The sequence below is a fragment of the Sus scrofa genome, chromosome 1, assembly GCF_000003025.6.
Source record: "Sus scrofa isolate TJ Tabasco breed Duroc chromosome 1, Sscrofa11.1, whole genome shotgun sequence".
Taxonomy (NCBI): Eukaryota; Metazoa; Chordata; class Mammalia; order Artiodactyla; family Suidae; genus Sus; species Sus scrofa.
Genome location: NC_010443.5, coordinates 114,711,167 through 114,737,135, shown reverse-complemented (window position 1 = coordinate 114,737,135; position 25,969 = coordinate 114,711,167). Strand labels below are relative to the sequence as shown.

The 25,969-nt window shown below is 37.3% G+C and overlaps 1 protein-coding gene across 12 annotated transcripts in view; it reads left to right on the top strand.

Moving 5' to 3' along the window:
- Positions 1 to 25,969, top strand: part of TCF12 (transcription factor 12) — a 374,065-nt gene that overhangs the window by 319,228 nt on the left and 28,868 nt on the right. For 6 of the 12 annotated variants that reach the window (XM_021094696.1, XM_021094722.1, XM_021094701.1 and 3 more), the window contains 4 exons: positions 10,077 to 10,155; positions 18,651 to 18,724; positions 19,710 to 19,781; positions 20,529 to 20,735. In XM_021094696.1, the coding sequence (XP_020950355.1) occupies positions 10,077 to 10,155; positions 18,651 to 18,724; positions 19,710 to 19,781; positions 20,529 to 20,735 (432 nt within the window). The remainder of the gene's footprint in view (positions 1 to 10,076; positions 10,156 to 18,650; positions 18,725 to 19,709; positions 19,782 to 20,528; positions 20,736 to 25,969) is intronic. The other 6 variants (XM_021094708.1, XM_021094732.1, XM_021094759.1 and 3 more) reach the window with 1 other exon arrangement.

The window sequence follows — 25,969 nt, the reverse complement described above, 5'->3', positions numbered from 1 at the left end:
CAGAAAAATAAATTAATTAAAAAAAAATGTATACATGTAAGTGTATCTTGGCCCCCATGCTGTACAGCAGAAAAATAAATTAATTAAATTAAAAAGTAGGAGTTCCCGTGGTGGCGCAGTGGTTAACGAATCCGACTAGGAACCATGAGGTTGCGGGTTCGGTCCCTGCCCTTGCTCAGTGGCTTAACGATCCGGCGTTGCCGTGAGCTGTGGTGTAGGTTGCAGATGCGGCTCGGATCCCGCGTTGCTGTGGCTCTGGCGTAGGCCGGTGGCTACAGCTCCGATTGGACCCCTAGCCTGGGAACCTCCATATGCCGCGAGAGCGGCCCAAGATACAGCAAAAAGACAAAAAAAAAAAAAAGTAGATGAGAGCCTTTCCTAAAAGCAAAAAAGCAAGTTCATTCAAGAACCCATGCTAAAATGAGTAAAACTAATTTGAAGGAGTCCCATGGTATTTTCTTCAACAGCTAGTTTACATCACATTAGGATGTTAATGACAAAGCAATGATCTGCTTTAATAAAGGCAGTGATTATATTTTTAATACCTGATCCTTAAAACATTAAACTGAAATCCATTCTTTTGGGAGAATATTTACCAGTAATCCATAAAGATTCCACATCTAATTACTTAAAAGAGGTACTTCAGCTTTGAACTTTGTGAAGTTTCTCCTTAGGCTTTTTCTTTCTTTTTCTCTCCTGAGTGATACATGACTCTCAGAATTCTCAGTTATGTTACTTATATCTTACTATGAAGTGCAGTTAACTCTCAAACACCTTTGCTGCTGTTCAGTGGGAAAGGCAGATGACTTAATGTGTGAGTAGTAGGTAGCAATTGTTAAACATCTAAGGGGATAACATTCTTCTTTTTTTTCTTCTTTTTTTGGCTTTTAGGGCCATATCCATGGCACATGGAGGTTCCCAGGCTAGGGGTCGAACAGGAGCTGTAGGCACCGGCCTAAGCCACAGCCACAGCAACGCAGTATCTGAGCTGGGTCTGCAACCTACACCACAGCTCACGGCAGTGTCAGATCCTTAACCCACTGAGTGAGGCCAGGGATCGAACTCGAGTGTCATGGATGCTGGACGGGTTCATTAACCACCGAGCCATGACGGGAACTCCAGAGATAACATTCTTTGTTTCTGTGAATAAACAGTACAAGTTTCTTGAGTAATGAAGCTGGGTCCAATTCATCTGCCACGTAGTGGTACCCTGCACAAAATAGAGCTGAGTAAATGTTGATTTCAGTCTTGCATCATATGATAAAAATGATGATTATAATAACAAAACCCATAAAAATATCAGCTGTAATTTGAATACTTAGTAGGTGCTAGGTACTATACTAAACATTTACATGCTTCATTTCATTTAATCCTCAGGAAAACCCTGTGAGGTTGGCATTATTATTCCCACATTACAGATGAGGAACTAAGGTTTAAAAGGTTAAGTAACTCGGGCTCAGAAAGATTAAGTAGCTTGCCCTAGGGATCACCAAACTAGGAAGGGTAAAGCCTAGATGTATTCGATGAGAACCCTGATCTGACTAGCTTCACTTACTGTATAGTTCCAGAAAGACCAATGCTATAGTGACTGTTATTTTACAAGGTGTTGATGAGGATTAAAGGGAGTTATCTCACTTTTTTTTCTCGGTTTATCCCCACCTGATGAAAACTACCTACTCTGGAAGAAAATAATTGTGTAGTATTAAATGTCAGTGCCTCCCAGGTATTTGATTGACCTCCCATATTCCTTCTGATGATTCCAAAAGAATCCAGTAGCAGGTATTTCACATGTAGAAAGACAAATAACATTTTGAGCTTTAAATATTTTATTCAAGGAAAACTTATGTAAAGGAACCTTGGCAGATGGGCAAGCAGGAATTTGTGATGTTCTCAGTGGTCCTTCAAACTCCTTTTCAGTTACCCTTTAAGTCTGTTGTGGTCTCCATAATTCTCCCATATTATGACCAACTTACTAGCTAAACCATTTGGCATTTGGAAAAGAAAATCTAAATTCACCCGTGAGTGGAAGCCAGAGAAGAATGTTTAATCTAGTTAGTGGGTGGGCTTTAGTTGTCATGGAAACACAGCTCTGTCATCCTGTGTTGTTACTAGACAGGAGCAGCCAGGTCATTCCATAAATCATTTCTGTCATAGCTGACGGTGATGCATTCCATCTGCTCCATCACTGCATGCCATAGTCTGCACACTTCAAATCCCTTCCTTCAATCCGTCTCTTGCCCTCCCCACCACTAGACACCTCCCCCAAATACATTCTTTCTCTAACTTCCATTACAAACTCACATTCCCTTTAGTGCTCTCAGAATGTACTGCAAAACAAAAACATTACATTGGGTATAGGAAGGATTAGAAGAGATGAGGAGAAGGAATTTTATGAGGATTACATTTGAGAGTCTGACATGCGTATCATAATTTGATGATAGGTATTATAGGTCTTTGAAAATGGTGACCATGAATATTTGAAACTGTAAGTTATTTAGAATGTGACATTTTAAATATAGCATCTATTTAGATGAAGTGCCATGCTATTGTCATTAGAAGTTATTTCTAGCTCCCCACATGTCTGATAAATGTCTTAGATGGTCTTTCAAGTGTGAAACATCAGAGGTTACAATGTTTGTTCTTCAGTTTAGGTATTAAAGAGAACACAGAATACTGTGTGATTAAACATGTAAGGCCTGATAATACATTTGCAAAGGTTCCTTTATTTTAGGTTTAAGCCTGGATAATTGTGATCTTAATCTCAGGATAGCTAGAAAGAGAATTATACATGAAAGTATTTACCCAAAGTTCCCAAAGCCCTATGGATTATGCATTAGTTTAGATGATAAACTAGGGTAGATAGAAGGAAAGGAAAATCTGGATATTCATGCCATTTCAGTGTTTCCCTGAACATTTGCCAGACAATAACCCTTTAAGATTGTGCCCATGGAGATTTATATAGAAGAAGAAACATCTGGTTTATTTCAGTGCCTAATACCATATCAAAACACTTGGTCTTTAATTTAGAAGAGATCAAACAAGAGGACTGTTTAACTTTGTTGATTATATCAGACTTTGTGATAATTTATGTTTTGATTTCTACCTCAAGAGCAAAGGGGAGAGGGAGAGAGAGAGAGAGAGTTGTGTGTGTGTGTGTGTGTGTTAATCTGGATAGTTAAATGGTCAGTAGTCTCTAACAAAAGAAAAGAAAATTCGGGGAAGTTGACGTTTAAAAGTAATTCATGAAATAAGTTTCTTTGTTCCTTAGACTCAATAACATTAGCATAACAAAGATTAACTGAAATGTGCACTGTAGTGTTTAAAAAATTGGGCTCACAGTTCCAAGGTTGGGCTTGGGAGCTCTCCATTGTTTCTTTTTTGTCTGAGGCCCTTTTCATTAGCCTCTGGCTTATTGGCACCCTGCTGATTGGAATAGACCATGACTGATAGGAGGAGGAGCCTCATTTGTTGCAGTAAAATGAGGCATATTACCGGTTAAGCCTGGCAGAAGGTATTAGGAGTTATTCATCATTGGTCATTTAACAGTATGAGGACCATGGACTGCATGCAGAATGAGTTCTTACTTTGTGTTTATACTCTAGATTCTAAATCACTCCCATCCCCCTTTTTTAAGTGACTGACTTTTTTCTTCTCTTTTTTTTCTTTGAAACATCAATGTAGGAGTTCTTTAAGGTCAGAAAGTACAAAAAGTAATGTATTCCTGATTTAGAATGCTCTTTATCACATAAAGCCTTCTGTTTAGAATTTCTTAAAATAGCACAACAATTTCTACAGAATAAGTATAATTTGTATGTGATTTAGTAATAGAATAAATATGCAGAGGTGAAGTTTAATGACATGATCTGTGATCTAAAAGGCAGTATTCTGCTTTTTAATGTTGTTGCTCCCCTTCCTACATACACATTCCTTTTATGAAAGTAAAAGGGACAAGACAAAACTCCTGTAATTTGCCAGGCTCTCAGTTCAGGAAAAGTATTAACAACAATTCTGTCTGTCATCACTTTAATTTAAGGCAAAGTAGAACCAGAGAATGTGTTGAGTGAGTGGAGAAAATAGCTTTTATTATACAAATGGAGAAGCTGCTTTTGAAAAAAAACATCAGAAATATACATTGATGTGTTTTTGGTACCGCTTCTGTTTTTTCAGTGATTTTTAATAGTTCACACCAATTTTATAAATATCAGAGCATTTTGCTTAGTCACTGCAAAGTGGTGATAAATGACTCTAAAATGTAAACTCTTCCTTCTTTGAGGTGAAGACGTTGTCACCAGTTCTTAGCATGTTCAGGGATTGTTTAATGTAATGGTAGAGTTGTCAGGGAAAACTAAGGGTTGAGAGTCTATTTATACCCTCAGAAGCCCCTACCTGCCTTAACAGTGTTGTATGGACAGCTTAGTATATTAACACTTAATTCTCATATATATTGGAAACTCACTGTATTGTTGTTCTCTAAGCTTATCCCATAAAACTGATTTGTAAATGAATGCATCTTTATAATAGAATCTTTTTCTCCCCCTTTACCTCTGTTCCTGAACCCCACTGTATCAGTACTAAGATAAACAGTACTGCTACTGAGTCCTGCTTTTTTATCAAAAAATATTGTAACAGATTTCAAGTACAATTTAATCAAGTTTTTTTGTTTTGTTTTGTTTTTAGTCTTTTTAGGGCCGCACCCACAGCATACAGAGGTTCCCAGGCTAGGGATAGAATCAGAGCTGTAGCCACTGGCCTACACTACAGCCACAGCAACGCCAAATCTGAGCCACATCTGAGACCTACACCAAGCTTACGCAATGCTGGATCCTTAATCCACTGAGTGAGGCCAGGGATTGAATATGTGCCCTCGTGGATGCTAGTCAGATTCGTTTCTGCTAAGCCAGGACGGGAACTCCTAATCAAGTTTTTTAAAAAATATGGAGCACCTACTTGTGCAAGACAGTGAAAGACAATGATAGATTCAGTGTTGAATGATATAAGGACTCTCCCTTCAAAGACCTTACAGTTAAGGAGAGAAGATAGACAGGCATACAAAAATGATGACATAGAGCATAGTGTAAAGTAAAAGACCAAAGAGAGGTATGGTTTACTCCAAGAGTATGGGGGGGGGGGGTTGCATTTGAGTTGAGCTTTGATGTGGTATAGAATTCCATCAGGGTGAGAGTTCCTTTTGTGGTGCAGTGGAAATGAATCCAACTTGTAACCATGAGGTTTCAGGTTCTATCCCTGGCGCAGTGGGTTAAGGATCCGGCATTGCTGTGAGCTGTGGTGTAGTCACAGATTCGGCTCAGATCTGGCATTGGTGTGGCTGTGGCGTAGGATTCAAGTCTAGCCTGGGAACCTCCATATGCCACAGGTGCAGCCCTAAAAAAAAAAAAAAAAAAAAAAAAAAGAATTCCATCAGGGCAAAGTTTAGGAACAAGCCTTTTGAAAGGACAAGTTCTGTTCAGGAAATGAAAAAATATTTTGTTGGCATATAATGTTTTATGTAGGGTATAAGGTAAAAAGATTTTTGTAACCAGATCATGGAACATGTCAAACATCATTTAGTAGGCAACAGGAAGCACTATGTGAGATTTGTTCAAAACTGGTTAAGGTCAGTTGTTAAGGCAATTCATATGGAATATAAGGAGCAGGTAGTAACTAAAAGTATAAAGACTTAAATAGTCCAGTCACAAGTTCTGATAAAGGTTTAAAGTAGTGTCATGACAGTAAGAATGATATGTACCTATCCCAGAAACATCATAGGGAATTGTGGGCATTGGTGTCTGTGGTGAGAAGGAGGGAGGGGCAGGGCAAAGGAGGGGAGAGCGAGTGCAATTTTGGTGACCATGAGAATTCTGGTGTGAGATAGAGATGGGAGGGGTGGGAAGCTTGGGGCAGTGATACAAATTTTAGTTTGGACATACAGAGCTTGGGATGAAAGAAAGATATGCTCAAATAGAGAAGTCCAGCAATCAGTATGAGGATAGAGATGTCAACTTAGGAGTCATTCACAAGGCTGTCATAGTGGAAACTTGATAAAGAATGGTATTACCAAGAAATAAAACACAGGTAAATAGAAAAGAAGACAGACTGGAGCTCTCAGAAAACCCACATTGAGGGAACAGGAAGAGTAAAAGAGAAGGAGTCTAGATAAATATATCCAAGGATTTAAGGGAGGTACTCAAATGGTAACTGCTTATACGGAGGAGGATATTCTTCATTCTTTCAACAAGTATTTATTTACCAGCACTGTTGTAGAATCAGAACCTACTGCAGATGCTGTATAATTCAGGTTTTGTCTGAAAAAGACAAAGTCCCCTTGCTCTTCTGGAATATACATTTTGTTAGGGAAAAGGATAAAATAAAGATAATAAACAAGTAATCAAATTTAGACAATTAGGGGAGTTCCTGTGGTGGCTCAATGGAAAATACTCTGACTAGCATCTGTGAGGACACAGGTTCAATCCCTAGCCTTACTCAGTGGGATTAGGATCCGACATTGCTATGACCTGTGGTTTAGGTCGCAGATGTGACTCAGATCCTGCGTTGCTGTGGCTGTGATGTAGGCTGGCAACTACAGCTCTGGTTCAACCCCTAGCCTGGGAACCTCCATATGCTGTAGGTGTGGCCCTAAAAAGATTAAAAAAAAAAATAGACATTTAGGTATTAATGTAAGCAGTATAAGGAAAGCAAAACAAAAGGTATGACACAGTGGGAATGCCTTTTCTCCAGTGCTTTCATGCAATTCTCATAGACAAGGAAATACAAAGTCAGCAAGTTGGTATAGTTTATGGTAAAATTTTACATAGAAATTAAACATCTCTCACTCCTCCACCACACACCATCAGTGTTAATGTACCCTTCTCTCCCTTACCAATATCATAGTCAGGGCATGTTTCATAAAAGTTAACGTTAAGTTGCTCACAAAAGTTGTAATTATTTGAATCTTAAATATGAGAAATAGTGATTTACAAAAAAAAAGGGTTATGTTGAGATATATTTTGGTTGAAGTTCAGTGACCTTAACTAATTTATTTACTGTTGAAATAATTCACTGTATGTAATCAGGCCACTGCGAACTAAAATGTGACCTTTAACTAATTTTCATATGTGTGAAACATCACTTTTAAAAAGGTAATAACTTGGGAGCTCCCTTGTTTGCACAGTGGGTTAAGGATATGGTGTTGTCACTGCCGTGATTCAGGTTGCAGCTGTGGTGTGGGTTTGATCCCTGGTCCTGGAACTTTTGCATGCAGTGGCCATAGCCAGAAAAATAAATAAATAAAAGGTAATAACATCTCTAAGACCAATGATATTGATCTTTACTACTTTCCTATTACTAAGTCCTATATAGTCTTTAGACGTCATCTTGACAACTGTGATTTTTAAAATGACCTTGCAACTTCAATATACAACTTCTAGGTCTGGTTCCTTGGAATGAGTTGGTAGGCAAAGGGATTTCCAGTTACAGTTTAGTAACATCATACAGTGTAGAGAGTTGATGCAGATAATTTGTTTGCAGTCAAAGGAAAATAGACTTTCTGTCTGCTTACAATTCAGTTAGTGCTATCTTCTTTTCCCCCCAAAAAAAGAAAGAAAGAAATCCATTAACATTTGATGATTATGACTTGTGGAATTTTGTTTTATGAGAGCCTTTCCCAATACCTGACTTTTTCTGCAAATTTACACTGTCTTTAAAACCAGTGCAGAGACCGTTACAGTGTTATAACGTGGGCCTCTTTAAATTTATTAGAGCTATAAACTTATTCAGAGTAAGATTATTTCTATGGGATACACCCAGAAGTGGTTTTTCTTTTTAAAATATTTGACCACAGTTTCTCCGAATAAGTTGATCATCTGCCCTAAGTTAAGTGCTGAGATGTGAAGATGATTTATGTTGCCTGTTACAGGAATGGGGTTGTCCTAGAGAAGAGCTCCTAGGAACTGCTGGTACATGGATTAAGGAGACTTTTTAAATGGTTAATGATTAATTACATAGACTGAAATGGATTTCTGTCATTATTTTGTTAGAAATATGAAAAATAACCAAAACACCAAAATTTATACATTCAGATACGTTATATCCTCTTAGGAAATAAAGTCTACAAATTTGGGGGGAAATTTTTTTCTTTTTCAGTTGCACCTGCAGCATATGGAAGTTCCTGGGCCAGGAATTGAATCTGAGCTGCAGCTGCAACTTACACCACAGTAGCAACACCAGATCCTTAACTACTGCACCACAGTGGGAACATTTTTGAAGAGCTTACAGGTTTTTGTCCTTTTCTTCAAGGGTGACAGAATATCCTTTGAAGTTTGATTTCCCTTACTACACTCATACATCATTAGGAGCTAAATTTGGCGAAAATGTAGTTAATCAAACTGAAAACTTTAAAAGGAAAAAAGGGTAACTGTTTTTTAAATTATTTTCTTTGGCTTTTAAAACTTTTTTTTTTTGGCTCTTTAGGGCCGCACCAGTAGCATATGAAGGTTCCCAGGCTACGGGTCTCATTGGAGCTGTAGCCACTTGCCTACACCACAGCCACAGCAATACCAGATCTGAGCCATGACTTCAACCTACACCACACCTTACAGCAGTGCCAAATCCTTAACCCACTGGGCAAGGCCAGGGATTGAACCTGTGTCCTCATGGATGCTAGTCAGATTCGTTTCCACTGAGCCACAACAGGAACTCCCTAAAAAGTATTTTTAAGGACTATTCTCATCAAAAGATATGTTAATAGTTTCCTAAGTTAATTATTTTTAATGGATAAAACTTATTTAGATAGTGTATTCTAGAAAGATTATCACATTTGTTAATTTTATAGTCCTCTTTTGTTCTAGCAATTAGAAATTTAAATTATTTTTGGGGAGTTCCCTTCTTGGCACAGCGGAAATGAATCCCACTAGGACCATGAGGTTGCAGGTTCAATCCCTGGACTCACTCAGTGGGTCAAGGATCCAGCATTGCCATGAGCTGTGGTGTTGGTTGCAGATGTGGATCAGATCTGGCGTGGCGTGGCTGTGGTGTAGGCCCATGGCTACAGCTCTGATTAGACCCCTAGCCTGGGAACCTCCATATGCCACAGGTGCAACCCTAAAAGAACAGAAAACAAAAAAAAAAAAATTAAATTATTTTCAATTAGTATAATAAATAAGGATGAGCTCTTTATTCCTCTCAGAATATATTCATGATATTTTTTAATCCTAATTTTTTTTATTTATTTTATGTCTGTTTTAGGGCCACACCCATGGCATATGGAGTTTCCCAGGCCAAGAGTCAATTTGGAGCTGTAGCCACTGGCTTATGCCACAGCCACAGCAACATGGGATCTGAGCCTCCTCTATGACCTACATCACAGCTCACAGCAATGCCGTATCATTAACCCGCTGAACAAGGCCAGGTATCAAACCCGCATCCTCATGGTTAGTCAGACTTGTTTCCACTAAGCCATGGCAGGAACTCCTTCATCCTAATTTTAAAACAGGCTTCTGTTGGGAATTCGTACTGTAGCACAGTAGGTTAAGAATTCAATTGTAACGTCTTGGGTCACCACGAAAGTGCAGGTTCAATCTTCAACCCACCACAGTGGGTTAAAGGATCTGGCATAGCCACAGCTTCATAGGTTGTGTCCACAACTTGGATTCAATCCCTGGTCCAGGAACTTCCATATGCCTTGTGTGTGCCCATTAAAAAACAAAAAAAGAAACTGTGGCTTCTATAGCCTTTACATAATGGAATAGTCCTAAAATTGAGTAAATAATTTTTTCACTCTGAGTCTTAAGGGTGATGACTGAGATTGTAAAAATAACTGCTGTCTAATCACTTGTGATGCAGCAAGATGGAGGATAATGTGAGAAAAAGAATGTGTGTGTATGTGTGTGTGAGTGACTGGGTCGCTTTGCTGTGCAGTAGAAAATTGACAGAGCACTGTAAAACAACTATAATAGAAAAAATAAAAATCATTATTAAAAAACCCTAAATAAATATATATATAAAAGTAACTCCTTACAAATGGATGTGTATTTTTGCTGTTTTCACATATTAATATATGTATATCTTTTTTTCCTGGTTAGATTTATTCTCCTGACCATACCAGCAGTAGTTTTCCATCAAACCCATCAACACCAGTTGGATCACCCTCACCTCTCACAGGTAGGCTTTTATCTAACTATGTAGTAACATATATGGGGCTAACATGGAAATATTTTAAGTTTATTTTTTGGTAAAATTTAGTAAAAACTCAGGAAAAAATCATTTCTGTTTTGAGAAAGCATTTAAACAGAATCTTCTCCTAAGTTCTTTTTGAAGAATATTGAGATATTTGTTAGTTTTGAACTATTTATTTATATCTTCTCTGATTCTTAAAAGAATTTGTGATAATTTCTAAGAACAGTTATTATAACAGGCTAAAAATAAGGCTAGGCAATTGAGGTGAAGCTAAAATACAGAGGAGGAAATAAATCAAAAAATTTGATAAGATAGCATAGAAAATAAACCTATTTAGGAGTACATGTAACTTCTTTCTTCCTTATTCTCTGCATTTTTCACGTACCACATATAAGATTCAAAAATGAAAAATGATTTCTGCTACATTGTTCGTCTTTATTTTTAAGTTCACTAAGTTATGATTTCATACATATATATATGTATATATTCTTGGGGGTAATGTTTTTTTGCCAAGGGAAAGAATGAATGTGAATGTGGATTAATATTGTTAAAGTGTTGAGTTTTGTATTATTTTTTCCTGGTTTTTTTTCCCAGTTGTTTTAACAAGTTCTGGATACATCTCCTATGGTGTCAAATTTGTTGAGATACAATTGCTGTTATTGTAAATAGGAATTTTCAGTTTATTAAGAATAAATACAATTACAGGAAAACAGATCTGTTAAGCTGTAATTTTAATACTTGAAATGTATTTTTTCTGAGCAGTGTTTGGAGAAAAATCATACTGAAGCAAAAATGTATTAATTCTAAGAAAAAGACATTTAGACAAATGGATAAATACTGCCATTTTCCTCCCAACAGCTGTCCTCAGAAATGATTCTGTTATCCTGATCAAGCCACTAGTTCAATCTTGTGGCATTGTTGTTGTTGTTGCTGTTAAGCCTCTCTGCATTGTTCAGGGTTTCTGAAAACCAGGGCTCTGGTGTATCAGGGCCCTGGTTATCACCTGTGCTCTGTGATTTTGTTTTGTGACTCTGCTGAGAAGCATTCCAGTGTGGAGATGATGAACTGCTGGCAGCTGCTTTCAGCTATTAGTGGGTTCTGCCACTTTCTCAGACATCATGGCTTCAGCTGTCTAGTAAAAGTTGAACAGCTGTTCCCCACATAGACAGGACTATGAAAGACCCATTGACTTAAAGTTGTTGTTTAAGAGAGGGCTGAAATTACAGGAAGAATGATGTAACTTTAACCCTACTCACCCTCATGGCACAGTTTTACTGAAATTATCAGTGTCATTTTTGCCACAGCCTATTTCATTTTCTCATCTGAGGTAGCTATGTCATACATTTCCATATGTTCCCACTGCCTCTCCTCCTCTGCCCAGTAAGATAGCTATGGAAGGTTCTTTGGTTTTCACTAACACTAATTGGTAAGGCAGGCAGCAGAGGAGCTCAGCATCTATGATGTTACATCAGTAAAATGGAGAATCAGAGGCTGAGACATTTGTCAAAAAATAATAGTCCAGAGTAAAATCTCACATTTCCTCCACTGTTTTTATTTGATGTTTAATGGATAATATCCTCTTTCCCCCTTTAATTCAGCTGATCAGTGAAAATCAATGAACTGTTGAATTGTGTCATGAAGGTGTTACTATGCTGCTTCTTTAATTCAGCAGTTTTACTCAAAGAAAAGTACTTTCATATACTCCCGTTTCATATACTCCTGTTTCAAATCCTGTTGAAAAAAGACTGATTTTATGTAGTGCGTCTCCCTCTCTCATCTCTTATATCTAGTGTTTTCTTCTTATTACTATACACATACACACATACATGCACCTTCCAAACTGGAAGAGCAGACATGGAAAGGGAGGAGGAAAAAGGAAAGTACTGTGTGATAAAGAATTCACAGTTGAAGGAAAAATGAAAAAGATCAAGCAAACAAGAGCTCCTATATAATATGTAGAAATTATTTGGTACCTTGTGTGGCAGTGGCCTGTTATGTAAAGTAAAAAACTGTACCCACTATGTGCTTTCTACCCTGCTCTTTATGCCTGAGCATCAGTCAGACTTAGCACAGATCTTGTAAGGATAGTAACACAGGTACAAAGCAACATAACTTCTGAGCCATTCATTGTTCTTGTTTCAATCCTACATATTTACCTTGGGAACTTTTCAGACCAAGAACATACTTTTCAAATGTAGAGAATGCTTATAAGGAAGCTTCTGAGATGGTGATATTTTATCAGGATATTCTGGGCTGAAAGGAAGAGAAACTCTTATCTCAACTGGCTTACATAATAAGGGGATTTTGTTTGTCTTGTATGAAACCCATAGCAGGGTAAGTTCCTGGACTCACTTAGGGCTCCTGTCTGCTTCTTTGCAATGCTTTCCCAGGCTAGTGGCAAGACAGCAGTTGAAGGTGGATATAACGAAGGGTATGTGGACATAAACCATGTCTAATATAAAAAAAAGGACCATCTGTTCCGTGCCTTTAAGATTATTTTTCCAGAAGCCACTTCAACAGATTTTCCCTCATTGATCAGCACTGGGCCTAGCAGAGTTGCTCACAACAGAAATGATACCACCGTATTTTTCTTAGTCATTAGGATTTGTCCCAAAAGCTGAAAATAGAATTATTCTTTCCTGGTTCGTGGTAGGAAGGAATAGACACCCCCTCTACATACCTTCTGAACAAAATCTGGATACTAGCAGCAAGGTAGGAGAGAATATGACTGGGTCTAATACACTTGTTATTTGAGAAAAGACTTGTGTTTAAGAGAATGTTACTTACTAACTTAGTATAGGTTACTAAGGGAACTGGGAAAGCAGACAGACAAAACCATTTTTTGCCTTTCTTTACCTCCTTCTGGAATATCAGTGAACAAAAGTTTAATAATTGCAGTACTCAATAGCATTCCTCAAACATCCATAATAAAAATAAAGAGGGAATGGGAGAGGAAGAGGAAAGAAGGGATTTCCCAGTATGGGCTCATTTAATCAGTCAGATATTTATTTTTATCATCTCTCAGTGTACCTAGTGTTAAAGTGGGTTTCCTGACTTAAGCAAATATTCACTTTAGTTGAGAAATAAGAGATAATATGAAAATAGAACTGTCAGAATTCACTCTAAACTGTAGTTCTCCAGGTGAACTTCATGAAGAGAGTAGGATTTTAAAAGGAGAAAGAACTTTCTGGGTATAAAGGGAAGAATATGACAGAAATCTAGCTGTAAGAAAGTGCATGACCTGTTCATCCAGAGTCATTGAGATCACTGGTTATGAACTCTTCACATATGGAAACGTGAAGCACTAAGATGGAAAGGTTGGCTGGGGCCAGATTGTGGAAAGCAAAGCATTCAGTGCTACATCTAGGATTATTCAGCCTTTTCCCAGTGTGGTGGATCTCATGAAAGTTTGAGTTTAGAGTGGGATTACATGGATAAATAACAAACAAAATAAGAAAATGCTTGGTGGAGTTCCTTGGTGGCTCAGCAGGTTAAGGATTCAGCATTGTCACTGCTGTGGCTCAGGTTCAGTCCATGGCCCGGGAACTTCCACATGGCACAAGCACACCCCCCCACCCCAAAAAAGAAAATGCGTGATAAATGGTCCAAGAATTTCTCTCACCCGCACAGAAGTGTGTTACCTATTCTCTAAATTTACTAACCAGTTTTATTAGGTGGTTGTTACTGACTCCCACTCAGAGTGAGAGCAGATCAGAAACACTGGGTTTATTTTAAATTTGGAAAAGAAAGCCTTTCCAGATTTTCTAGCCAAATACTTTGATTCTCCTATCTTTGTCAGCTAATTTGTTTTCTAGAAATGGTCAATACATTTAAATTTCAAGTAGGTTTATTATAATTCTTCTTGAATAACAACTAGGTTCTGGAGGTGGTCACTAAAAAGCCCAGAATAGTTTAAAAAAATGTTAAGTATATACATAGTTGAAAGCTTGCCCTTGTCTAATAGAAGGAATTAGAAGCCCAAAATCTTGACCTTTGTCTACCACCAGATAACAGGTGACAGGAAGGAAGTGGGAAAACAACCTATTCTCTGGGAAACCCCTTAGGATTTTAGTTTTTGCACTTTTGTTTTCCTGTATTTGTGTAATAATGCTACAGTTGAGGATCACAAGCTAGAGATAAAAGATGCCAATATGATTCTAAATTAACCTGTGTATTTTAGTTTTATAAAAAGATGAGGGTGCCGATCTGTCTAGTGTCAGAAGCATTCAGTCTCTGTCTAGAACTGAATCTAAATTCTATTCATAGCCCCCAAGTTCTCATCCATAGCTAATAACCAGCAGCGGGCCAAAATTAGAAAAGTCTTTGTATCTTTTTTCTTCATAGATTACATGATAGCTCTATCATCAGGAAGAGTTAATAATAATAAGGTCTCATAGGCAAAAAGACCTTTAGGCTCACAAAGTGAATGCTTTCATATCTTACCTCATTGGCCTTATAAAAGCAGATTAAAAATGAAACTATGAATCCATATTTTATAGTCAGGACTCAAAATTAATTAATAGTATAGATCAACTAGAATGCAGGTCCACCAATTGCCAGTATCCACTAAACTTCCATGCCCCCCCTTCTTTTTCTGCTCTCGCCCAGGTTGAATGGAAGTTCCCAGGCCAGGGATCAAACTCAAACCACAATGGCCACTCCAGCCACTGCAGTGACACCAGGTCCTTAATTACTGTGCCACAAAGGATTCCTGTGCTCTTTTTTTTTTTTTTTTTTTTAGCTGTATCAGACATAGGATTGACTTCTACTGAACTCTTAGTCTATATAACTATCCAGCCATCCCCTTTGTGACCAAGAACATGAATTTTTGAAATGACTAAGTGGGGTTTAAGGAGCTCTGCCCACGAAATACAACTTGATATTTGTATGAAGTTCAAGCAGATACCAGTTTTTTAACCATGTTAGTTTTTTTTTCTGTTCTAATGAAGTACATCAACATTGGGGCAGCCCAATCTATAATAAAAGCAAAATAGGTTTGAGTATGTTTTTCCAATTTAATGAATTACATTTTGAAGGTAGACCTTATCATAGTTACTTCATTATCACTATCAAAAAATAATGTATAGGAGTTCCCGTCGTGGCGCAGTGGTTAACGAATCCGACTAGGAACCATGAGGTTGCGGGTTCGACCCCTGCCCTTGCTCAGTGGATTAACGATCTGGCGTTGCCGTGAGCTGTGGTGTAGGTCTCAAACGGGGCTCGGATCCTGCGTTGCTGTGGCTCTGGCGTAGGCTGGCAGCTACAGCTCCGATTCGACCCCTAGCCTGGGAACCTCCATATGCTGCGGGAGTGGCCCAAGAAATGGCAAAAAGACAAAAAAATAAAATAAAATAATGAATAGAAGTTATGACTGAGTCGCCTTGCTGTACAGTAGAGAACTGACAGAACACTGTAAACCAGCTATAATGGAAAAAATAAAAATCATTTAAAAAAATAATAATGGATACAGGTGATTTCCTCCCTGAGTAACTCTGCACACATCTCATTCCTCAACACTTAACTAGTGAAGAACCACAGAAATTGGCCTCTTTTGCAAACCAGATGTATACTAACAGTTCTAAGATGTTAAAACATAAAATTTGTGTTAATAATCCACACAAATTAAGTAATTTGATCAGGCTCCTATCACAAGCTGATTACCCAAGGATATAGCGGGAAATGGAGCAAAATAATTGAAAATAAAATACTACAAACATTAAAGGAAACTTTTAAAAATAATTTAGGGTCTTTTTCAAAACAGATTATGATTAGTCCCTCTTATCCACATAAAAATTCTCAATTCTGCATCCATGCTTGGGGACCATTAATGCACTGATACCAGTGCAAAGTATTAGCTGGTTGTTTTTAAATAAATTCTTCACATAGTCAGTTACTAGATTTTTCGGGTTGCTAAATGATACTTCTTGATTATAAAATTAGACCACAAACTTCTGTTTCAATGAGCAGTTTTAGATTGTCCATACTTTATGTAGTTAAATTATGATTATATTTGTTTATCTAACAAGAAGCCTTTAATGGTCCTCAAAATAATTTGTAATTTGCTTACAAATAAAAAAAGTGTTAGCTGATGAAGTATAATATATAACATGTATTTTTCTTATAATTTTAGTATTTAAAATTTTTCTGTATAATCACAACAGTATGCATATAATTAATTTTGAAATATAATCAGGTTACTAAGAATTTATCCAATTTTTTGGAGGTCTCTTGTGACACAGCAGGCTAAAGATCCAGTATTGTCACTGTGGCAGCTTGGGTCACTGAATTTGGTGAGAATTTGATCCCTGGCCCAGGAACTTCTACATGCCATGAGCATAACCAAAAAAGAAAAAAAGAATGTATCCATCTTTTCAACTTATAAAATGTGTATGATTAATAGGAATACAATTACTAGGTTATTTAGCTAAAACCAACTCTAATAATTCCAATTTACTGAAAGTTTTTGATTTCCTAAGTGTGGCACATTAACCTGTAACAACAAGCTCTAATGGAACGTAGTTTAAAACTTCATTTAGGAGTTCCCATTGTGGCTCAGTGGTCAAGAACCCAACTGATAATCCTAGAGCATGTGGGTTTGATCCCTGGCCTCATTTATTGGGTTAAAGATCCAGCATTGGCATCAACTGCTTGCAGTGTAGGTTGCATATACAGCTGGGGTCTGGTGTGGCTGGTGTGCCGTGGCTGTGATGTAGGCCAGCAACTACAGCTCTGATTCGACCCCTAGCTGGGAACTTCCCTATGCCACACACAGGTGTGGCCCTAAAAACCAAAAAAAAAAAAAACTTCATTTAGCAGTAAACAAGACAAATAAACTCTCAACTCCTCCAACTTCACATTTCTTTTGTTTGTTTGTTTGTTTGTTTGTTTTTCTTTTGACTTTTTAAGGGTGCACCCACAGCATATGGAGGGTCCCAGGCTAGGGGTCAAATCAGAGCCACAGCTGCTGGCCTATGCTACAGCCACAACAACATGAGATCTGAGCCATGTCTGTGACCTCCACTACAGCTCACGACAACACTGGATCCTCAATTCACTGAACAAGGCCAGGGATCCAACCCGAGTCCCCATGGAAGACAGTAGGATTCTCTAACCATTGAGCCACGATGGGAACTGCCAACTTCATATTTCTAATGTAATTCAAGTTATCACTGAAGCTTTTGTTAAGAAAAATACTATGTATTTGATTGAATAGTCTTCATTAATATCTATACATAGCTTGTTTTCAGATGTACAATCATGAAATAATAAAGATTTTTGATCAGTTGTTTTGTCTTTTTCTTTTTAAAGCTATTTTGGCCAGATCATTAAAACACTGCCTTTTCCTCAATATATGAATGAATCAATCCTTTTATTTTTTTCTCATGTGGGTTTTTTTTTTTTTTGTTCTTCATACTCTGAACTTTTTTCTTTTTCTAACTTTTTTAAATTATATTGTTACTTCGCTGTATTTTTTTTTTTTTTCTTTTGTCTCTTGAGGGCCACACCTGAGGCATTTGGAGGTTCCCTGGCTAGGGGTCGAATTGGAGCTGTAGCTGCCAGCCTGCTCCACAACCACAGTGACATGGGATCCGAGCCATGTCTGTGACCTGCACCACGGCTCACAGCAATGCTGGATCCTTAACCCACTGAGCAAGGCCAGGGATCGAACCCATGTCCTCACGGATAGTAGTCGGATTCATTAACCACTGAGCCATAACGAGGACTCCTATAGTTCTACTTTTCTAAAGTCAAATAATAAACATTTTCATGATGACATTTTCCAAATTAAATAATATGTTCTAGTGTAAACTATATTGGGAAAAAATTTTAGCAGATAATCCTAAGTGTATTTGCAGTCATTTGAAATGTGCATTTGTGCATTACTAGAGCCACGAGTTGATATTAACTCACATGACCCTTTAGAAAGCAATTGGGGCTTTTGAATTAAGGATCATAAATATATTCATACCTTTTAATTTAGAAGTGCTTTTTATCCTTAAACATGTTCCCCAAAAGAAAAAAAACACAGTAATATTTACTATTCATAATATAGTGCTATTCAATTACTATTTATAATAGCCAAGTGAAAGCAACCAGAATCAGGTGAATATTGATGTAGTCATTAATAGTTTTATTGTAAAGACTAAAAATATGGGGGAGGGACAGAATTTTAAATTATATATTAAGTACATTTTCTCATGATGTGTGTGTATGGGCAAAGTGTGAAGAATGTACAAACATGAAGATAGTTACGTTTTAAAGTATAATTTTTTTCTCAACTCCCTACAATGTTGTCTTAATAATGAGAAATATTTTTTTAACGTGTTGGACTTACAAGTAACAAATACCAAGCTGAAGGCCGAACGAATATTTTCACATAAATTTATATACACTTACATTATATCTTTATCCTTTCCTTTAGAACATTATCAAGATCACTGAGTTAACCAGGGTGTGTGGGTGCTTTGGGGTTTTAACAGGTACCAGTCAGTGGCCCAGACCTGGAGGGCAAGCTCCTTCGTCCCCAAGCTATGAAAATTCACTCCACTCCCTGGTAAGAGCCTCTGAGAATCATACTTAGGTCACTTTTTTCTTATAGTGTGGAGTTCTTTTTCTTTTCTTTTTTCCAGAAAATCTTGAGTAACAATGAAAAAACAGTAGGATAGCATTACACACAAATTCTTTGCTGACAAATGGCCTGATTTAGTTGAACATTATGAGACACATTGGGTGTGCCTTTGCCATCTGTTCTTTTGGACATCAGGCTTCGGGTCTCAGGACAGCTGATGTTAAAATACTGATATGAAATTTTTGTTTCTTTAACAAATCTAGGGATTAATTTTGCTCTAATTCTATATTTATGTATAAAGAAAAGTTAAAGGAAAAGAAGAAAAAACACAGACCAAATAAAAGAAAATTAGTCCAGCAGATGCAAAATTGTTGTTTTATTCTTTCTTGTATGATATGTATAGCTTATTACATCTCTATTAAAATTTTTAAATGTGATTTTCTATTATTTTTTCATGAAGAGTAAAGCATAGGAGCAAAAACATTAAAAAACAGATAAGGCAGTAAAATAAAGCAGCTTGTCTAGATACTGAGCATTGAAGAATTTGTGGTAGGATGTTAACTACTGTTGCCTTTCTATGCTTACCCCAGAATTACAGAATTACAAGGCATTATAAAAACAAAATAAGGATGACTGGATGGAATGCTAAGTCATGCTATCATTTAGTAATTCCAGGTTGCAAATGTAAAAGTTCTTTTTCTGTGACTAACAGAATGTTTTATATTAAAGGAAAATTTTCTTTCACATATTTTACAAGCAAATATAAACAATGTGTGCTATTTAGATGCTAACCTTATAACTTTGCTGTTAAATCCCAGCCTGCTCATATCTTAATACAAGTAGATCTTGCAGGTCTCTGCGTTAACTTTACTAACATGTGATGCTGACATGCACATCAGCTGTTTCCTCATCTCTTTTGGAGTTAATCTTAACCTGTGCTTTGCCTCCTGTTCTGTCTTGACTTTGCCAGAAAAATCGAGTTGAGCAGCAACTTCACGAGCATTTGCAAGATGCAATGTCCTTCTTAAAGGATGTCTGTGAGGTACTATTTCTTTTAGATGGTGCCTTTTTTGTGTTTCAATTAATTATACTTCCTATTACCCATTTAAAATCTTCAAGCCTATGCAGACTCCAAAGTCTTTTAAAATCAAACAATGACTGTTTTTGTTTTTATAACAGTATATAAGAAAAGGCTTTTGTTCTCTTTTGTTGTCGAGTATGAATCTTTTTAAAAGAGCTCTACTGGCATGTGCTTTTTGTATTTTTAAATTCTAATATGTTTGTGTATGGGGCATGTGTATATCCACAGACAGACAATGTCATCTCAGTTTTGTGAAAGAGCACATTTGAATGTGGTCACCATTTCAGATAGGTATTAAATATTCACTTAAAACAAAATTACAACTTACATTTGATGGATTTGAGGACCCATCCTCATTGCCCTCATTTCAAGATCAGTGTTAAAGTTCTAGTAATCTTTTTATCATCTATAATTGAGTATCAGACACAGTAGCCTTCAGCTTTTGTAGAAGCTAAAAGAAATAACCTCATGCTAGATTGGTAAATCGATTTTATGAAGCAGTGATTTGCTTCTGAAGCTTTGTTAATTTAGCATAGTCTACAAATATCCTTTCTTTGTTGATTTGTAGCACAGGTAGTTTCTTTTGAAGCTACTTGATATTGAATTTCACTTACTGTCTTCCATATATCCCAAAGTAGGAATCATAGCAACTTAATGCATTTAACAGAAAACAACAGTAACCTCCAATTACTTGTTCAATCCCTATAGCAATCTCGAATGGAGGATCGTTTGGACAGACTGGATGATGCTATCCATGTGCTGCGGAACCATGCCGTGGGACCTTCCACCAGTTTGCCTGCTGGTCACAGTGATATACACAGTTTATTGGGACCATCCCATAATGCACCAATTGGAAGCCTCAATTCAAACTATGGTGGATCAAGCCTTGTTACAAGCAGTCGATCTGCTTCAATGGTAAAATAGTTTTCATCCTTTTTGTAATAACCCCTAAAGCCTGTTGTCCTAATGTTTTTCATGAAATCTTCCTGGAGAGGGTCCTTTTTTTTTTTTTTTTAAAGAAGGTACAGTGGCCTTTAAGAATTTCTTTTACAGGGAGTTCCCATCGTGGCGCAGTGGTTAACGAGGTTAATGAGGTTAATGAGGTTGCGGGTTCGGTCCCTGCCCTTGCTCAGTGGGTTAATGATCCGGCGTTGCCGTGAGCTGTGGTGTAGGTTGCAGACGCGGCTCGGATCCTGCGGATCCTGCGTTGCTGTGGCTCTGGCGTACGCCGGTGGCTACAGCTCCGATTCAACCCCTAGCCTGGGAACCTCCATATGCCGCGGGAACGGCCCAAGAAATAGCAACAACAACAAAAAGACAAAAAAAAAAAAAAAAAAAGAATTTCTTTTACAGTATTGGGCAGGGTCATTGAGTATTTGCCCTTAAAATCCTGCTATGATCATGTGCAAAAAAGCATAAACTTTCTACAAAGACTATTTTAGCTTAAACTTGGATTTATTTTTCCAGATGTGTAATAATTGGCAGAACAGTTTTTGCCTTGAAACAGTGTGTAGAAAGTCCGAATAGCAAAAGCAATAAAGCAAGCTGAATTTCAAGGGTTCAGGTTTAGAAAAGCTGTTTATTACAATTTGGAACCAGTCTTCAATAGCAGAAGGAATGTAATATTGTTTGTAGAGGTCCAAATTTAAGCTTTATTTCCAAATGAAAAAATGTGGGGTAGTTTTGAAAATGGCTGTAATTTAAGTGACAATGAAAGGAAGCAATTTTAGATTAATCCCTGAAGAGAATAGAATAATTCATTCCATCTTTTTAAAAACATGGTAATTTTTGAAAGGAGAAAAAAGTGAAATTCTACAGCCACGCACATCAAAAATTCTATGTTGAATGTCTTACCTTATTTTTTATCCAAATTATGTTTTAAAGGAATGAGGCTCCTTTTGAACCTGCTATTTAACTGAAACCATGTGTTTTCATGTTTATAGCATGGTTTTTAAGATTCATTGCATGCTGTGAAATATTCTCCTATGAAACAGATTTCTAGCTGTAAGCCATGTGATCAAGGCTAAAACTCACCTATCATCGAAATAATTAGGTGTCCCAAATGCTGAAGTCTTATGTTCTGTAAAATAGGATTGGTTCCAGATTTTTGCATTCACATGTCAGACAGCCATTTATATTCATTCTGGAGCTGCTGAAGTAAACATGAAACAAGACTGCCTGGTTTCCTGAGAAGAGTGTTTTTAGCAACATGAGTGACATTAGATGCCTGTATATCTTAACTACCAGTTTTTTGTTTTTGTTTTTTAATGTCAGAAAATCTTGAAATTCAGGCTCCTTTTAAATTAGCTTTTGTTGCTATTGATAAGGTATTAAATGTGAAAACATTTATAAATTATTAAATTCATAGAACTCTCAGGGTGTATCGTTTCCACTCTTAGTGAGTAGTAATAAAATATTTTTAACAGTATAAGGTAGCATTTGTTATAAATTATTATTTTGCTCTAATATTGTTTATCCTTACTTAGAATAACTTGAAAAGCAACATATTTGAGTCCTAAGCTTGTCTCATCTACAACATTTGTGGTTCTTAGTCCTCATCTCATCATCATTTTTTAATTCTTCACTGCTCATTGCTTCTACTCCTTTTATTATCTGCTACATTATTTGATCTATCTCTCGCTCCTCCCAAAGAAATGTAGATGTTTGTATGAAATGTAACTTCTGTCTTTGAGAGCTTGTTTTTTCCACCAACTTTATATGTGAGCTGGCAAAGAGATTTTTCAAAATCCAGTCCTCCAAAGCCATGTTAAAACCCTAGTGCATTTTAAAAGGACTTGTAAAGGAAGATTGTTTCATTAAATATTGCCCTGAAGCTTTTAATTAACGAAGTGGCTTCCATTGTATCCACTAGGAATATACTGCCTGCTTCAGAGCTGCCAGAGATATTTTTTTTAAAGGAAAAAATTCAGAGTAATCTAGAAAAAAGAGTTCTTAAACATGAGGTGAGTCCTGCTTAGTCTGAGAAGCACTATCAGTGCTGCTATCAGTGCTGCAGCAACCAAGGCCAAGCTATTGCTCAGTTTGTCTATCAAGGTCTCCCTCGAGTTTTTATAACCTTCTTAGAGGACCCAGACCTGGGAAAAATGTCTGCCAGACATCATCTGCTGTATCCACTCAATCCAGACACAGTCACTAGTGGAGGTGGAGATGCAGATGTTTCTGCCAGCCTTACCCTCAAAAGTAAGACAAAAGCTGACACTTTTGAGTCAATATTCATCTCCCATCCTTCTGAACTGAACTTTTTAACTGTGAATACTCAGTTCTCAGGACCAAAGGATGGAATGTAATGAAGATCACAGTCAGCCAGTGACTGTCCCAGCTAAGTCTTAAGTGTATTGTTGGAAAATTCTTATCCTGTGGCTATGTTTCTTTTTTGTTGTTGTCATTTTATTTTTGTTTGGTTTTTTTGTGAGGGTTTTTTGTTGTCATTGTCGTTCTTTTGGTGTTGGGGTTTTTTTTTGGGGGGGGGGTGTCTTTCTTGACCACCCCTCGGCACATGGAGTTCCTGGGCCAGGGATCAGATCCCGGCTAGGGATCAGATCTGAGCTACGGTCTCAGCCTAAACCACAACTGTGGCAACATCAGATCTTTAACCCAGTGAGCCTGGCTGGGGATGGAACCTGTATCCTGGCACTCTCAAGATGCCTCTGATACTGTTATGCCACAATGGGAACTCCCCTGGAGGTTGTTTTTCATGTCTTAGAGCTTCCATCAGTACTGTCAGGAGCTTTGCTCACATGCTTTGTACCCACTTATGTGGAATCAACTCTGTTCATATTCTTGGAAGGTTTGTGATTTGGGGAACATATTATAATTTTGCCAGCCATCTTCAAGAGTTAATCTCCAGCTGTTATCATCCCCTCTCGCCCCCAAGTATTCAAACTGATCATGACTAAGAAATGATACAATTTTATATTCTGGAATGACTTTTCTTTCTTTCTTTTTTGGGGGGCACAGGGGGGACACCCCCACAGCATATGGTAGTTCCCAGGCTATTGGTTGAATCAGAGCTGTAGCTGCTGGCCTCTGCCACAGCCACAGCAATGCAGGATCTGAGGCGCATCTGCGACCTACACCAAAGCTCATGTCAATGCCAGATCCTTAACCCACTGAACGAGGTCAGGGATCGAACCTATGTTCTCGTGGATGCTAGTCAGGTGCTGAGCCACAACGGGAACTCCTGACTTTTCTCTTTTGTCTCATGTAACTTCCTGATAGTTTATATACTTTCCCTCTGCATTAATTAGTATTTTTTAGGCCCCTAAAAATGGAGGTTATGTGGCCAAAATTACAAAGTAACCATAGAAATATCAGTTTATCAGATTATTCTAGATCACTATTTAGAATTTGTGAGGTCAGCTTCTTTCAAAAATACTTAATTTTCATCATTCCATTTATTTTTCTTCTGAGAGTAGAACCAGTCTACTAAACATAAATGCCATTCCAGGAACTCCACATAACATTTACATAAAGTTTTTGATGTAATGGATTTTTGTTCTCATGGGCATTTATTTGGAGGTCACCACTCTACTTGCAAGTTTTAAATATATTACTTTCTCTCCTAGCACTTAGAAGAGGAGAGCCAGCATACTTCTGTAAAAGGCCAGGCAGTAAATATATTCAGCCTAGCAGGCTTTTACGGTCTCTGTCACTACTTAATTGACATTATAACATGAAAGCAGCCGCAGAAATTATGAAAACAAATGGATGTGGCTTTGTTTTGATAAAACTTTATTTGAAATAAGTCTTCTTTATTAGTAAAAACAGGACCAGATTTCACCCACAAGCATACTTTGCCAATCCCTGATGTAGAATATAAATTAGCTTCCCAATGCAGGAAATGAGGATTAGCAAGTTTCTTTTTCTTGGAGCCTATAACTTTTTGCTTGTTTTGTTTTGATAAGTAGTTTGGGAGCTTTGTCAAAGTAGTTGGACTCTCTGAGGTGCCAGAATGCCCTAGGAGTGGAAGAATAAGAGTTGATGGCAGGATAAAAGTAATACAAAAAGCTCAGCTCTCAGTCTTCAGTGCTATCAAGATTATTTGTGGTGTGAAGTCTACATGGGCAGGTTGGCCAAAATAGTGTCCTCGATCAAGGAAATAGCTTTGTTGCTGAGAACCTTTCTTTACATTGTTTTTAGTTATAACAAGATTATGCCAGTTAGATCATCTATAGCTAATAGCATTGATTTGTACATCCATCTTGTCTTATAGATGAATAATTATTATTGTTTAACTGTTCTAGAAAAAGATTTTTAAATTTCGCACAAAGGTGGTGAGAGGCTATCAACCTGCCAGAAATATGTTAATAGGAGTCAATATCAAAAGCCTTAACTTTAACAATTGTTTCTTTTAACTGAACAAATTTGCCTAGCATCAAAGGTTAGGATTAAATGAGGTTTCAACCACAGAAAGCTTTTAACGTATTTTAGCTATCTAATATACACAAAAGTTAAATTTCCTGAAGATTGTTGTAACAGTAAAAGAAACTAGGAAGTGAATAATTCCTACTCCTTTTTATATAATTAGTATAGCCAGGCTGCCATAGTTTTAACATTTCCTCTTATTTTTGAATGGGATTAACATTTTCATTTACTTAATTTCCTACTTCCTTTCAGTATTTTTGATGGTTTCTATATATATATATTTTGTGTGTGTGTGCCTGTGTGTGTTTTTGTCTTTTTTGAGGGCCACACCCACGGCGTATGGAGATTCCCAGGCTAGGGGTTGAACCCGAGCTGTAGCTGCCGGCCTATACCACAGCCACAGCAACGCCAGATCCAAGCCTTGTCTACAACCTACACCACAGCTCACGGCAACGACGGATCCTTCACCCACTGGGTGAGGCCAGGGATCAAACCCACAACCTCATGGTTCCTAGTCGAATTTGTTTCCGCTGAGCCATGAGAGGAAGTCCCTCTCTATATTTTCTTAATGCAAATATAAAACATAAGACTTTATCAGACAGTGTTTTTAGAGTTTGATTGATATATCATTTAAATTTTAAAACACAAAATTGGGTTTTTAGAACTACTGAAATATCATCATTAGACTTTAGTTTTGTTCCTATTCATTTCATGTAGGAATTAGTTATTAAAATGAACTGCTGACAGGAAAAAATGCTGTTATT